The sequence below is a fragment of the Poecile atricapillus genome, chromosome 7 (assembly GCF_030490865.1).
Source record: "Poecile atricapillus isolate bPoeAtr1 chromosome 7, bPoeAtr1.hap1, whole genome shotgun sequence".
NCBI classification, from domain to species: domain Eukaryota; kingdom Metazoa; phylum Chordata; class Aves; order Passeriformes; family Paridae; genus Poecile; species Poecile atricapillus.
The window spans coordinates 33,301,328-33,317,074 of NC_081255.1; the positions used below are offsets into that span (position 1 = coordinate 33,301,328).

Genomic DNA, 15,747 nt, shown 5'->3' on the forward strand with positions numbered 1-15,747 from the left:
TTTTTCAAAGAGGGGAGTGTTTGATACAAATGTGCTGATTCAGAGTGAAGGGAGTTACAATTCAACACGGGACCACACTCCTTCCTCGTTGTTAGAGATACATTTTATATTGTTGGCTTTTCACAAATATTAAAATGAATGTTATGTGTAGAAGAATGAGAAATTTTGTTGTATTCATATAGTTTTCTTTATTTCTGTTATTGATGAAATTTAGAAATAGTAGTATAATACATATATGTTAGGCTATGGCAGAGTATTAAAATAAAAAACTGCTTTTGTTTGTATAACCCAAAGACTGAGGAAAAAAAACCAGCCAGAGAACTCCTGCATTTGTAAACTCTCTTATCCAGATGAAGACAGCAGTGACCAGAACCCTGGGGGAGGAATTTATTGCATTTCTGGTATCAGGGAATGTAAATCTCGATGGCACCAAGAGGATTGATCTATTGGGAAGGGGGCAAAAGAAAAACTAAAGAGAAGAACCCCAAAGATCCTAAGAAGAATGTATGAATATGTATGAGAATTTATGGATATGTAGTAGGATTCTGTTTTTAAGAGACAATCCTTTGTTAGTGAGGGGTGCTCTCTTAGCTGAATGCAGACACCTGGCCGTATTTGTATACTTTATTTTTTCTCCTAATAGTTTTTTTTTATTAAACTTTCAAATTCTATAAAAATTATGTGAACCTCGTTTTTCACACTCATCATGTTCCTCTCCCTGGGAGCTGCCGGTGGGACCTGCAGGTTCCATGTGCTGGTGTAGATGGGATGTTGAGCAGGAATTGTTCCCTGTCAGGGCGGGCAGGCCCTGCATCCCTGCGATGTCCCAGGCCAGGCTGGACACTGGGGCTTGGAACAACCTGGGACAGTGGAAGATGTCCCTGCTTCAAAGTCTTTCCCAACCCAAACCATCCTGGGATTCTGCTGAGGCTGGAACAGACCCTGAAGATCATCGAGCCCAGCCACCCTCATCCCCCCAGGAGGCTGCAGTGTAGCTGCGCACTGTGGGAAAGAAAAACCAATAGACTGATGTGGGGGAAAGGAAAACCAATAAACTGATGTAAAAGCGCCGTTTCCTTCGCTGTCCCTCGTGTATCCATGTACAGCTCCCCGAGGAGCGCGGCCCGGGGCTCCATTTCGGCACGGCGGGGCGGGAAATGGCGGCGCCGGGGCTGGGCCGGCTCCGCCCGCGGGGCCCCGCCTGCGAGGCGGGCGGGCGGCTCCGGCTGCGGGCGGCACCGGCCGCGGCTCCGGGAGACTCCGGCTCCGGGAGACTCCAGCCGCGGCTCCGGGAGACTCCGGCTCCGAGAGACTCCAGCCGCGGCTCCGGCTCGGGCCCGGCCCCGCTCGGGGATGGCGGCGGCCCGGCGGGCGCGGGCGGGCGCTGGCGGCGCGGGGCCGGGGTTCGGGCGGGCGGCCGAGCCGGCGCCGGCGGTGCCGCAGGGGTTGCTGCGGTTGGCGCGGCGCAGCGGGCAGCTCAACCTGGCGGGACGCGGCCTCACCCACGGTGCGTGAAGCCTCAGCCTCGGCGGCGCTGCTGCTCCCGGCGAGCCCCCGGGAGCCCGCGGGGCTGCGGGCAGCGCGTCCGGGCGGGGCGGGAGCGGCTCCCGGGGAGCGCCATCTGCTCGCCATCGACTCGCTCTTGTCTGTTTCTGGCATGTTTCCGTCGGCTTGTCGTTGCTACCTCTGCAAAAATGTCTCTAGAACACAGTGTCTATATTAGAAATATTTGTAATATATTAGAAATATCTATTTTATATATATTATAAATGTAAAAAACGTCTCTAGAACAAAATGGACTGTAGAGTGACTATAGGCATGTGTGTATTATATATATGTGTGCATGTATATATATATGTGTGTATCTATGTATATACGTATGTTTTTATAGATAAACACACGTATGCCTATGTCTGTGTATATCCATATATATTTATATATCTCTATGTATGTCATCCCCCAAGGCAGAAGGGTTGGAACTAGATGATCACTAAGGTCCCTTCCAGCCCCATCCACTCTATAATTTTATTCACAAAGCACGCACTGGCAGTGAAATCCTGGAGCCAACACCTGCAGCGTTCAGCTGATGGCTGTGTTTGTGCTGCAGTGCCCGAGCACGTGTGGAGGATCAACCTGGACACACCAGAGGAAGCCCAGCAGAACCTGTCCTTCGGAGCTGCCGACCGCTGGTGGGAGCAGACGGACCTGACCAAGCTGATCCTGGCCTCCAACAAGCTGCAGAGCCTCTCGGAGGATGTGCAGCTGCTGCCTGCCCTCACCATGCTGGATGTGAGTGCCAGGACCCCTTGGTGCTCTGATGGTACTTCCATGTAGGACATGGGGAAACCTCCTGGCTCTTTGTTTTCCACTTCCCTGGTGTATTCATTTCACAGGGGCCTGGAGTGCCAGGACAAAGGGGAATGGTTTCCCACTGCCAGAGGGATTGTTGGGATGTTGGGGAGGAATTCTTCACAGTGGGGAGGCCTGAAAAAACCCCCTAGATACAAATTAGTAACTGTGTTCTAAAACCTCTCTTTTACAGGTGCATGACAATCAATTGACATCACTTCCTTCTGCTTTAGGGCAACTTGAAAATCTCCAGAAACTCGATGTCAGGTAAGGCCATTTTACAGAACAAACATGAGAAATGCTGCAGTGACTTTCAGGTGTGAGTGAGAGATTGCAGGATATCAACCTTTCTTTCAAAAAATTAATTCCAGATTACTCACTGCAGAGTATTATGATATATTGTATGTGTTATATTATCAGTTTTGGATCAAAACTGGTGACCTTGGGTTTGTTGAAATTGTTTTCACCGATATTCAAAGTCACAATTGCTTGGAAGGTGCAAGCACTGATATTCTGAATAATCATACACAAAGTATTTATTTGCTTCAGTCTGGCAGTTCTGAGGATAAAACATTTCCAGTCATGAATAATGCACATTGTAAATAACTGTGTAGATCTTGTTTGTGCTGGAAGGTTCAGAATCTTCTGTTTGCTGGGGTAATTTTGTAAATTTGTGCACAAGCAGAGGTTATGCTACCACTGTGTGTGTGAAGTACAAAACAAAAAAAATCCTGGGATCCATCTGGAATGTTTTAAATTCAGAGCAGGATTAAAAGTAATCTTGAACAAATAAAGATAATAAATTGTTCCCAGGGGCCAGGTTTTCCTTAGAGGTGGCAGTGTCCTGACCAGCAGGCTGTGGGACACGAATGTTCTGTGTGCATTTAAATTCCTAAAAACTCCTGAATTCTTGTCTTTTCCCTTTGTGTTCCATGTTTCCACCCCAGCCACAACAAACTGAGGAGCCTTCCCGAGGAGCTGCTGCAGCTGCCCCGTCTGAGGAGCCTCCTGGTGCAGCACAACGAGCTGAGCCAGCTGCCCGAGGGGCTGGGGCAGCTCCTCACCTTGGAGGAGCTGGTAAAGCACAACTTCAGACCTGTTTCTTTCTTTGGAAAGGATTGATCTGTGTTTTCCCACTGCTACTTAAAAATCCCTCAGGTTCAGTGGCAGAACTCGGTGAATATTCCAGTGACTGTTCTAATGTCAGTTATTGCATGGTGGGGTTTGTTTTCAGTTTGTTCTTGTTTTGACATATTTTGGGAAAGCTGAAATCCCCGGTGATCTGTCAGTCCTGGGGGAGTTATTTCTTCTCTCACACTTGTGCCAGTTGTCAGCCATCTAATTTTACTGTTCTGCCACTAATTAACTTTGCACTAGCAGCACTCCTGGGATGTTTTGGACACCTCTCATGTCTCTCTCTCTCTGTTTCAATCTGCAGGATGTGTCCAACAACCAGCTCACAGCCATCCCCACCAGTTTTGCTCTGCTGGTGAATTTGGTGCGGCTCAATCTGGCCTGTAACCAGCTCAAGGAGCTGCCTGCAGATCTCAGTGCCATGAAAAGTAAATCACTTTCCTCGGGTTATTAAATGCCAAACAGCCAGTGCTGTGCTTATGCTCAGCAATACAGTGCAGGGTTTTAAAATAGATCCTTAAAGAGTTACTGTTTCCTCAAGAAAATCTGAGTTATTACTTTGAGAATCCGTTTGGCAAAATGTTGTTTATTTATGGTGTTTATTTTAAATTAAACCCCAAGATAATTATGCTGCTGTAGAAAGGTAGTTTTATCTTTTCCTCTTTCCATTTATCACTGGACTTTGGCTTCCCCAGGCTTGAGGCAACTGGATTGTACCAAAAATTACCTGGAAACGGTACCTCCTAAATTAGCAACCATGGCATCCCTGGAGCAGCTGTACCTGAGGAAAAACAAACTGCGTTCCTTGCCAGAGTTTCCCTCCTGCAGGTTACTGAAGGTGAGCTTGGAATGGCTGCTCTGCTGGAAATGCATTTGCTGTAAACTTGGAAATAATGACAGTTACTTTAAACACAACTTTTTGTGAGGTGCTGTGATCAAAACCAGATGACAGCTCTGTGTTTAGAACTCTGTTTAATGCAGCTTCTCTTACTGCCCTCGTTATTCAGCCTTTTGAAAGATGAGTTTGCAGGACTTTCCAGATTTGGAAAATGAAAAGTGTTTAGGGGAGGAATGACTGAAAGCTGGATCTAATATTGCCTGCAACAGGTTTTTTTTTTTTTTAATCTATGGGAACATTTTCTGGATAAATTCACTATGTTCATTATCATTTTTTCTTCATAACTACGGAGTAAATTCCTGGTTTTCCTGTTAACATAATCAGGTTTTATCCAGATATTTTGTAAGCAGATGAAAGGGAATCAAGATGTCCATATTCTCCACATCATCATACAGGTGACAGCTGATGTCATGATTTAGGAGATAAGTTATAAAGTAATTTTACCACAGTTGTGGTGCTCTTTGTCCCTATAGGAATTACACGCTGGGGAGAATCAGATTGAAATCCTGAATGCAGAGAACCTGAAACAGCTGAGCTCCCTGTGCGTGCTGGAGCTCAGGGACAACAAGATCAAGGCAGTGCCCGAGGAGATCACGGTGCTTCAGAAGCTGGAGAGACTCGACCTGGCCAACAATGACATCAGTAGGTAATAATGGCACCTGGGCTGGGGCTGGGTGCTGGCAGCTCCTTCCTTCCTTCCTTCCTTCCTTCCTTCCTTCCTTCCTGTGGGAAGGGCACTTAAAGAATGACTCAGTCATGAAGTGAAGGAACCCTCTGTGTGTTGTGAGATTGTGTGTGATCAAACTGGGACTTGTAAAATGTTCTGTGTTCTGCCCGTGGCTTAGGTGTGACTTGGAAGTGCCGTGAGGAGTGGCTGAGGGAACTGGGAAGGGTCTGGAGAATCCCTGAGGGAGCTGGGAAAGGGCTGGAGAATCCCTGAGGGAGCTGGGAAGGGGCTGGAGAATCCCTGAGGGAGTTGGGAAGGGGCTGGAGAATCCCTGAGGGAGCTGGGAAGGGGCTGGAGAATCCCTGAGGGAGCTGGGAAAGGGCTGGAGAATCCCTGAGGGAGCTGGGAAAGGGCTGGAGAATCCCTGAGGGAGCTGGGAAAGCTCAGCCTGGAGCAAAGGAGGCTCAGGGGGAATTTCTGGCTCTGCACAAGTCCCTGGCAGGAGGGGACAGCCGGGGGGATTTGGGATCTGCTCCCAGGAACAGGGACAGGAGAGGGAACGGCCTCAGACTGGGCCAGGGGAGGCTCAGGGTGGGCAGCAGCAGGAATTTCCCCATGGAATGGGAGGTCAGGGCTTGGCAGGGGCTGCCCAGGGAGGTTTGCAGTGCCCATCCCTGAAGGTGTCCAAGGAAGGGCTGGAGGTGGCACTCAGAGCTCTGGGCTGGGGACAGGGTGGACATCAGGCACAGCTGGGACTCCATGGGCTGGAAGAGCTTTTCCAGTTTAAATTAATCTGGGATCCTGCATCTTTTCCTTTGAACCTGAGCTTCAGGATCCCTCTGATGCCCTCTGACCAGCCATTGCACGTTCTTTAGCAGCAGTTTTGGAGCTGCTGTGGAATCAGTTGTCTCCCTCTGCAGGTTGCCTTACACCCTGGGGAACCTCCCTCAGCTGAAATTCCTGGCACTGGAGGGAAATCCTTTGAGAACCATTCGGAGAGACCTGCTGCAAGTGAGCACTGGGGTTTGGTTGTGTGTGTGTGAACATCTGCACAGGAAGGAGCTGGAGCTGCTGGGAGGGTCCAGAGGAGGCTCCAGGATGAGCAGAGAGATGGAGCAGCTCTGCTGGGAGCCAGGCTGGGAGAGCTGGGAATGTTCACAGGAGAGGAGAAGCTTTGGGGTGACCTCACTGTGGCCTTGCAGGACCTGAAGGAGCTCCAAGAGAACTGGAGAGGGACTTTGGTCAAGGGCTGGATGGGATCTTGGGCAGGAATTGTTCCCTGGCAGGGTGTGAGGCCCTGGAATAGAATTCCCAGAGCAGCTGGGGCTGTCCCTGGATCCCTGGCAGTGCCCAAGGCCAGGCTGGATGGGTTTGGAGCAGCCTGGGGCAGTGGGAGCTGTCCCTGCCATGGCAGAGGTGGAATGGGATGGGATTTAAGGTCTTGTCTCAATTAAGGATCTAGGATTCTGTTCTCTTGCAGGGAGGCAGCAAAGGGAGGGTGTGTGTTGTTCCTGAGAAAAGGAGTCCTTAGGGCAGCAGGGAGACTGGAGTGTGGGCACCACTCCTGCTGCAGAATTTCCCTGTTATTTTTTCCCTGGCAGGCCCCTCTCCTCAGTGCTGCTGTACATTCCTACTTCTGTGCCTTTGCCAGGGTTGTAAAATCAGTGTTCCCAAAGCCCTGGGATGCTCCAGAAATAAGCAGAACTGACAAGTCTGTGTTGCAGTGAAATCTGTAACATCTGCCAGGAGAGGGAAACCCTTGTGTGCCTGGCTGAGGGAGCACAGTGTGCACGGAGTTAATGAGCCCTTGTCCAAAGTGCTCCTGGAAAGGAGTCTGGGTCAGGGCTGCTGGAGTTCTGCTGTTCCCTGGATTACTGAGGATTTGCTGCTTCAGCTGCAGCTGTCACTCCTGGGCTGTATTTCCCACCTGGAGCAAAGGCCAGGCACGAGGAGTCTGTCAGGCCATGCTCTATTTGTGCTGCCTGGATCCGTCACCAACACTGTAAATTCGTGTGGCTGCAATTTTCTCTGCCTGGCTGGATATTTTCCACTTGGTTTAGAGGATCAATTGATGGAGGAGCTTTAGGGCTCCCCAGGCACTGCTTGGAGCAGATGGATACTGAGATAAAGGACTGGGGTGAGTGTAGAGGAGCAGCAGAATCTTCCCTTCTCCAGCCCTGCCCAGCTCACTTTCTCTTCCTCAGGCCTCTCATTCCAGTCCCAACCCCATTCCTGGTTCTTGATGAATTTCCAGTTGATTCCTGGTAAATCCTGGTGTGCTTTTGTTAACTCCTGTGCTGTTACTTGCCTCTGGAGCTTTGCCTTGCTCTCTGCTTTCCTCCCCACGTGTCTGTCACTGAGATTTCAGACCTTCACCTTTCCCTCACAACTTCCCAGCTTGTTCCTTGTTGGCTTCCCTTGCCATGCTCAGCACAGCCCCACTCTCCCTGCCTGTCTCCTTGTGACAGTTCCTTCCTTTCCAACATCCACATTCCCTTTATCCCTCTGTCTTCATCCAGTCCTTTAGGCTGTGTCAGCTGGAATGAGAATTGTTCATTCACATCCAGCACTTCAGGTCAGTCCCTGTGTCTGAAACCTGTAAAATCATACCCCAGACCTGTAAAATCATACCCCAGACCTGTAAAATCATACCCTAAACCTGTAAAATCATACCTTAAACCTGTAAAATCATACCCTAAACCTGTAAAATCATACCCTAAACCTGTAAAATCATACCCTAAACCTGTAAAATCATACCCCAAACCTGTAAAATCATACCCTAAACCTGTAAAATCATACCCCAAACCTATAAAATCATACCCTAAACCTGTAAAATCATACCTTAAACCTGTAAAATCATAGCCCAAACCTGTAAAATCATAGCCCAGACCTGTAAAATCATACCTTAAACCTGTAAAATCATACCCCAAACCTATAAAATCATACCCCAAACCTGTAAAATCATACCCCAAACCTGCCTTTCCCCTAAAACCAACAGTGCAGAGTTTGGGCTTCACTACTCACAGGTTTATGCTGTGTCTGACCACTGGAAGTTGCTGTGAGAGGATTGAGGAAAATCTTTGGAGCTGCTAAAATCCCTGCAAATGATGCAAACTGCTGTGATCTTCCCAGAGTTTATGATTTGGGCCATAAAAAGTAGCAGAACAATGAGCTTCACTGACAGACTGTAAATGTGTTCTCCACAGCAAATTGTGCTGGAGCTTTTTAAAAGGAAAATTAAGCTCGTTGGAAGTTTTTTTACTTGCTCTTGGAAATGGCAAAAATCTTCACATAAGGAGCTACAAAAGTGGAGCCTGAGGCTGTGATTCAGGATGAGAAATTTTCAGCTGGAATAAATAGAATTCTAACTGAGCAAGTTCCCAAGCTGCTGTGGGATTTTCAGTTTGGGATTTTTAGTCAGGGGTGCTGTGGGCTGTGCTGGCATTGTCCCTCTGCATTGTCCCCCCAGCTGCAGAAATACTGCTGAGTGACTTGGGGTTTGTTTCTTTTTTAAAGAAAGGCACCCAGGAACTGCTGAAATACCTGAGAAGCAAAATCCAAGGTATGTTGCTTTCTTCCACTTCATTTTAAGGAGAGTGTTCTAAGAAATGAAAGTAAATTAGAATTTATTGAGGGTGGTTGTTTAAATCCAGGTGGCCCCAGTTATCCTGCAGTAATAATTTCCTTTACTCGACAGTTTGCTGTGATATTTCTGTTTCTTTTTCTTATCCTATTATCTAATACTGAATTATAAACATTCTGAATTGAGGATTACCCTTTACAAAATCCGACTCACCCTGCTCAGCTGGATGGAAATTCCCATTTCAGGCGTGCAGGAGCTTTTTCATGTGGATTGTGGGGAGTAATCAGAGGGAACTTCATAGAGTAGGGTTTGTAAATATTAATTATTTTACTGAAATTGTGGCCAGATGTGCTGGTGTGGACAAAGCTGCTCTAGGTCATCGTTTCCAGTCAGAATTCCCTGGTTTTTGCAGTTCCCAGCTCCCCACCCCACAGAGCAGAGCCTCACAGAGCAGCTGCCACCAGCACATCTCCAGCCCTTCTCCCTCCTTCACCCCAAGAGAACCCCCAAATCCAGGATGGTAAAAAACCTTTATTAGGAAATGATTGAAATAATCTGAATTGGATGATCCTGAGTTGAGCCAGAGTGGAGCAGGATTGGAGAGGGGTGGTGGCAGCTGCCTGGGGCCACTCAGAGCAGCTCAGCTGTGTCCCTGCACCCCTCTGCTGTCCCCAGATGATGCTCCTGGCCCCAATGAAGAGCCTCCTGTGACAGCCATGACTCTTCCCAGCCAGTCCAAGGTCAACATCCACGCCATAACCACACTGAAATTGCTGGAATACAGGTATTTGGGAATGTTACCCATTCCTGAAGTTGTGACAGCACTGTCCTGTTTGATGCCTGTGGGTTTTTTCCCACCTTCATTGTACTCCAGGCTGTCCACAAGCTGCTCGTGGGCATTTTCCCCTTTAATTCCTGTGCTTGGGAATTTAGACTGGGATTTGAAATGTTTTTTTTTGTATTGATATTCTGCAGTAACTCATTGAAATGCTGGATCCCAGCAGGTGCTTTTAGTACCTTTGAAACTCTTTATGATTTTCACTTGAACATCTTGTAGGAGGAATAACTGCTCAGTTATTCCTCAAATGGACCTGGAACGGTTGGGAAAGGGAAAAAAGTCCTGTTTGGTGACATTGTGGGCATGTGGCAGTGCTGGGAGCTTTCCACAGCTGTTCCCTCTCTTCTGCTCTTTATGTTCTCTAAAAGAAGGTGGAAATGCCCTGTTAATTAGCAGGCAGTGGTTAATTGGTGTCACTCCTGTCCCAGTGACAAGCAGGCCGCAGAGATCCCCGAGGCCGTGTTCGACGCCGTGGGCGCCAATCCAGTGGCCACCGTGAACTTCAGCAAGAACCAGCTCAGGGAGATCCCCCCAAGGTACTGCTGGGAAGGACATTCCCAACTGGGATTTGCTCTCCTGCCTCTGTTCTCAGCATCCTGTTCTCCCCCTGAGCTGTTTGTGCACACAGATCTCAGTGTGAGGAGGCACCAGTGCCCAGGTGGGGCTGTGCAGTCCCTGGGGCCAGCCACAGCCAAGGAAAAGCTTTCCCTGGAACTGCTGGGAACAAATAATCCCTCTGTGTCAGGAAGAAGGTTACTGGGTCTCTGGCAGCCCCCAAAAAATCACCCACACTGGTTTTTGAGGACAGCTGAATTCATTCCCAGGTGTGGGGAACACTGGAGCGCTGGCACAGGCAGATCAGGGAGGTGCAGTCCCAGAGGGACAAAAAGGATTCTCAGACTCAGTTTTGGGAGCTGCTGCTTGTGCATCCCGTGCTTTGTCACTGTGTGAGGGGCTGCTGAATTCCCTGGGATAGGTGTGCCTCAGAATTCCATGCCAATCCAGACAGGACACAGGAGTGTTTCCTCATTTAATTGCCTTTTGTTTTAGGGGTAAGCCAGAGATTCTGTTTGAGGGGTTCAGCAGAGAACTTTTGGAGCTGTTAAAGCTTTTACACCAAAGCTATTATGTGCTTTATTATGTTAGTACAATAAATCAATGCAGCAGCAGATACTCCCAGAATTTGTCACAGCACAACAGGTGAACAGAAACAAAAGATGGGGAAAAGTAGGATTTTTTGTCAGGTTTTTTGGCTGCAGAAGAAGGAGTGTTAAAGCATCTCCAGGGCAGGAGGTGGCAGTGATGTCACCTGTGGTCTCTGAAATAGCTCCTGACTGCATTTACTGAGGAGGCTTTGGGTAGCAGCATTTGTGAGAGAAAATGCAGTAACTGTAGGTAAATGGTTGGAGCTTTGCTTTACCCCAAGGCTGGAGGAGCAGCAGCTCTCACAGAATCCAGAATCTCTCCAAAATCCCTTCAGAAAAAACACAGCATGTCCTTGATTTGTAGAATAAACCAGTTTTTTTAATAACTTACAAAGCAACCATGAGCTTCCATAACGAGAGCATCTTCCTTTTGTGCTTCAGGCTGGTGGAGCTGAAAGACTCCGTTTGTGATGTCAGCCTGGGCTTCAACAAAATCTCCTCCATTTCCTCAGAGCTGTGCCTGCTCCAGAAATTAACACATTTGGATCTCAGGTTGGTGATGTGTGTTGCACTTCCTTGCCTGGGAGCTTCTTTCCCTGCCTCCCTCCCCAAAGCAGCCATCTGTTCCAGTGGGATGGCAGTGCTGAAATCTGCTCTCACTCCCAATCTTCCTCCCTGGCTGAGCTGCAACAGGACGTGGCCTAAATTTGGGCCTTGCTTAAAGAAGACACAGGAAGAAATGGACCAGTTCTGAGCTGTGCTGGGGGAGAGATCCTCAGTCAGAGAAGGATTCTGAGATGTTGCTATTTCAAAACGCTCCCCAGAAGAAAACCACACAAAAAAAATCCTGGGAATTAGAACAGGGAAGGTGCAGGTTTTGTTGCACTGCCAGAAAGAGAGGCAAGAGATGGTTCTTTGTTGTCACCTTGCCTCCTGTGATTCCTGAGAAATGCTCCTGGCATTGTTTCAATCAGGATTAGCTCAATCCATTGATTTTGGGGAGCTTTAAATAATAATAATAATAAATAATAATAATAAATAATAATAACCTGACTGATTGACTTTGGCTCCAGGGGCTGGGCACTTTGATCAGCTTTCCTCTGGAAACACAGAGCTAAATTTCCAGGCAGGTTTGTGCAGTTGGTGGGTGCTTGGGAATACTTGGGAATCTTTAGAGGACAGGCTTGGAGTGTCCTCCTGTCAGAAATGGGACTCCCTGGCCTGCTCCTGCCCGTTATGAGGCAGTGAACTGGCCCCAGACTGATCTGGGAATTCTCAGCCAAACCCCCAACTAAGTTTAGTGCTTGTTGTTTGTTTTTCTTTAATAACAGAAACAATGTTCTGACAGCCTTGCCTGAGGAAATGGAGGCACTGAAAAGACTGCACACAATAAATCTTGCTTTTAATAGGTGAGCAACTCTTCAGATTTTTTTTTTTTTTTTATACAATAATAAAAAGAGCTGGGCTGAATTTGATACAACTTTCCTGTGATGTGAGAACAAGGAGCCGCTTCAGCGAGCTGGGATGAAGTGCTCCTCTTTTGAATGCCCTGTTTCTGACTGTCCCACCTCTCTCTCACTGAAGGTTTAAGGTGTTTCCCAGTGTCCTGTATCACCTCCCAGCCCTGGAGACCATCCTGCTCAGCAACAACCAGGTGGGATCCATCGACCCCCTGCAGCTGAAGGCCATGGACAAGCTGGGAACGCTGGACCTGCAGAACAATGACCTCCTCCAGGTGCCCCCAGAGCTGGGCAACTGTGAGAACCTCAGGTGTGTGGGGTCATGGGGGCCTGCTTACAAACACATTTCCTGTCTGAGTGCTTCAGGGAATGTTTGCCAGAGGAAAAAGCACCCAGTGGCCTAAAAGTGCCCCTCTGACCGTCCCTAGAACAGGGCAATTTCTTCCATAATCTCTTCCCTAATTTCTCAATATTGCAGAGAGTTGTGGGAGTTGTTTCATCATTTAGAACAGATGTTGGGGGTCTGTGGGTTGTGTGAAGCTCGTGGTGGAGCCTTTGGGGGGATGACATTTCCTCTGCTCCCACTGAGCAGGGAGGTTGGACCAGCTGCTCCCTTCCAGCCTGAGCCACTCTGGAATTCTGTTTCTATATTCCAGAAGTTCTCTTCTCACTCCTCCTGGCAGAGGCTGAAGGAGTGGGGTGTGTGCTACACCCCCACTGATTTATCAGCATAAATTAAGACTCAGCTGTCTCAAAGCTCAGCTGCTGAGGGAGGAGGGAAGCAGAAACCCAAACTCCTTTATCAGGACAGAAGGGGAATTACCCAGGAATTTCAAAGGCCTCAGAAATCTGTGTGCAGTGGATGAGTGTGTGGGCACAAGGAGTTTTACCCCAGTAACTAATCCCCGTTTGCAGGAGCCTGCTGCTGGAAGGGAACCCGTTCCGCACGCCCCGCGCCGCCGTGCTGGCCAAGGGCACGGCTGCCGTGCTGGAGTACCTGCGGAGCCGTATTCCCACCTGAGCCCTGACCCTGGGCATTGTTCCTGGGCCTGGGCACTGCTCCTGGGCCTAGGAACCCCTCCTGGGCATGGGAACCCCTCCTGGGCATGGGCACCCTTCCTGGGCCTGGGCATTCCCTCCTGAGCCTGGGCATTCCCTCCTGAGCTTGGCCGTTCCCACCTGAGCCCTGAGCCTGGCCTGGCATTCCCTCCTGAGCCTGGCCTGGCCAAGGGCAGGGCTGCACTGCTGGAGCACCTGCAGAGCCACATTCCAGCCCCACAGGAGCAGGCTGGTCCCCCCTGTCCCACCAGCAGCCCTGGGCTCCACTGCCCCCATCCTTCTGCTCCTGGCTGGGAGTCTGCCCGGCCACGAGCCTTTGTTGCAGTGTTAAAAACCCAGGTGTGGAACATGCCCTGCCCTCTGCATGTTCCAGCAGGGATTTCAGCATCCCACCCTGTGTTTGCAATAAAGGAGAGGAGGGAAAGCTGCCTTCAGCACAGCCACAGTGCTTCCTGCAGCTGAGCTGGGCTCTGGAGAGACTCATCACCATCAGAGCCTTGGGGCCAAAGGCAGAAGGGAGCACTGTGGGTTTTGTATTCCTTTTTTATCTTGTGTCACTGCTGTCCCCAGAAGTGCCCTGGTGTGAGTGAGGTGGAGTGCTTGAGCTGTGAGGGGGTGAGAGGTGCCCCAGGTGTGTGCAGGGCTCACCTGGGTCAGAGGGGCTGCTGCTGCATGGAGACAATAAAATGTTCCCTTGGACATCTGCTTTGGGTCCTTGAGCTGGAATTGAGCTTTGTAGACAGGAGCACTGGGAACTTCTCTTCTTCAAACACCCTTCCAGTGGCCTGCAGGTGCTGCCTTAAACCGTGACAGTGCTGCCCTGTGGGCTCCACCACCTTCCAGAGCCTGGCCCCCCTTTCCATGGGGAAATTCCTGCTGCTGCCCACCCTGAGCCTCCCCTGCCCAGCCTGAGGCCGTTCCCTCTCCTCCTGTCCCTGTTCCTGGGAGCAGATCCCAAATCCCCCCGGCTGTCCCCTCCTGCCAGGGACTTGTGCAGAGCCAGAAATTCCCCCTGAGCCTCCTTTGCTCCAGGCTGAGCTTTCCCAGCTCCCTCAGGGATTCTCCAGCCCCTTCCCAGCTCCCTCAGGGATTCTCCAGCCCCTTCCCAGCTCCCTCAGGGATTCTCCAGCCCCTTCCCAGCTCCCTCAGGGATTCTCCAGCCCTTTCCCAGCTCCCTCAGGGATTCTCCAGCCCCTTCCCAGCTCCATTCCCTGCCCTGGACACGCTCCAGCCCCTCAGGGTCTCTCATGGGCACAGCTCTGGAGGTTCTGTAGCACAGCAGGATTTTATACAGGTCCACACTAAAGCTCTGAGGTTTTGAATGTATCCAGATAAACATGAAACACTCTGAGCTCACCTCAGCTCTCCAGGTGTGGGAATTTCCTCCCAGCTGGAGCAGGGGTGGCTCAGGGGGTTCCATCTCCCCCTGGTCCCCAAGGAGGGAGCAGGAGCTGGTCCTGGCTGCAGGGAAGTGGGAGGCACTGACCTGTCTGGGAAAGGGGTCTGGGGGAGTGGGAATGGGAAGGGTGGGATCTGTCCTGTGGGAAATAGGTGGCAGTGCCAGTGTGCAGTGCCAGCAGGGGACACTGGAGCTCCAGGGACACTTCTGCAGCTCCTTGATGCTGGAATGCTGTTTCCCTCACCCCCTGCCCCCTTTTGTTTCTGTACATTTTGTCCTTCATGCATTTGTCCTTTCATGCATTTGTCATTTCATCCATTTGTCCTTTCATCCATTCCTTCCACACATTTTGTCCTTTCATCCATTCCTTCCACACATTTTGTCCTTTCATCCATTCCTTTCATGCATTTATCCTTCCATACATTTGCATTTCCATACATTTATCCTTCCATACATTTTGTCCTTCCACTGTCCTCTCATCCATTTCTCCCATCCATTTCTCCTTCCATGCATTTGCCCCAAAAGTTACCAAACCTGAGTTTTCTTCCCCATTTCCATTGCTCCCTTTCCATATTTGATGTCTCCCAGTGGCTGCAGCTGGACCAGGGGAGCCCCAGCTGGGAATTCTCCAATTTTCCAGGCTCATTCCCAGCACTTCCCCACCCTCTGAAACCTCCTTTCTGCCAGAAAAAAAGAACAAAAAAAAAACCAAACCACCCGACAGCCTTACAATAAGGTGACGTTTTTATTATTTATACAATAAAGAGACTTTTTAATGTTATTCAAAACACTTTTTTTTTTTGGAAATACTGAAAAAGGTGGGTACAGCAAAGCCGAAAATGGCTCTGCTGCACTGCACAGCATCGGTTCAGTCCCTGGGCTCCCTCTGCACAGAAGCATCTGCAAAATGCAGCAACCCCACAGGCACGGGGAGGGGACAACCTGCATGTGCCAAGGGACAGGAGCTGATTGCACTCAATCAATAGATTTAAAATAGAATTTTTGAAGTACCTTTTTGCACATAAAATGAAGCAGCTTTCAAGTTCAGTAAGTCTTTATACTGCAAAAAACATGAAGTACATTCACAATCTATGTTAATAAAGTAGTAAATATTTTCCTCATTCAGCTTTATTTACATGGATACTGGAATTCAACTGAAAAGTACAGTCATCTGGAATATAGCAATCTTTGAACACATACAAAAATGACCATTTC

General features: G+C 49.2%; 1 protein-coding gene across 1 annotated transcript; it reads left to right on the forward strand.

Moving 5' to 3' along the window:
* The first annotated feature begins 1,246 nt into the window (after window positions 1–1,246).
* LRRC40 (leucine rich repeat containing 40) lies at window positions 1,247–15,320 on the forward strand. The gene is made up of 15 exons (XM_058842546.1): window positions 1,247–1,507; window positions 2,108–2,289; window positions 2,543–2,616; window positions 3,297–3,426; window positions 3,788–3,911; window positions 4,179–4,321; window positions 4,855–5,027; window positions 5,969–6,059; window positions 8,565–8,610; window positions 9,307–9,415; window positions 9,898–10,005; window positions 11,056–11,166; window positions 11,946–12,023; window positions 12,199–12,384; window positions 12,990–15,320. Exons 1-15 carry the CDS (start codon window positions 1,354–1,356, stop codon window positions 13,093–13,095), a joined length of 1,815 nt encoding a protein of 604 aa, XP_058698529.1. The 5' UTR covers window positions 1,247–1,353; the 3' UTR covers window positions 13,096–15,320.
* Window positions 15,321–15,747: the final 427 nt, after the last annotated feature.

Coding starts and splice junctions, on each gene's coding strand:
- LRRC40 (XM_058842546.1), top strand. CDS start 1,354: ATGGCGGCGGCCCGGCGGGCGCGGGCGGGCGCTGGCGGCGCGGGGCCG. Junction 3,912..4,178: donor AGATCTCAGTGCCATGAAAA/GTAAATCACTTT, acceptor TGGCTTCCCCAG/GCTTGAGGCAACTGGATTGT. Junction 8,611..9,306: donor CCTGAGAAGCAAAATCCAAG/GTATGTTGCTTT, acceptor TGCTGTCCCCAG/ATGATGCTCCTGGCCCCAAT.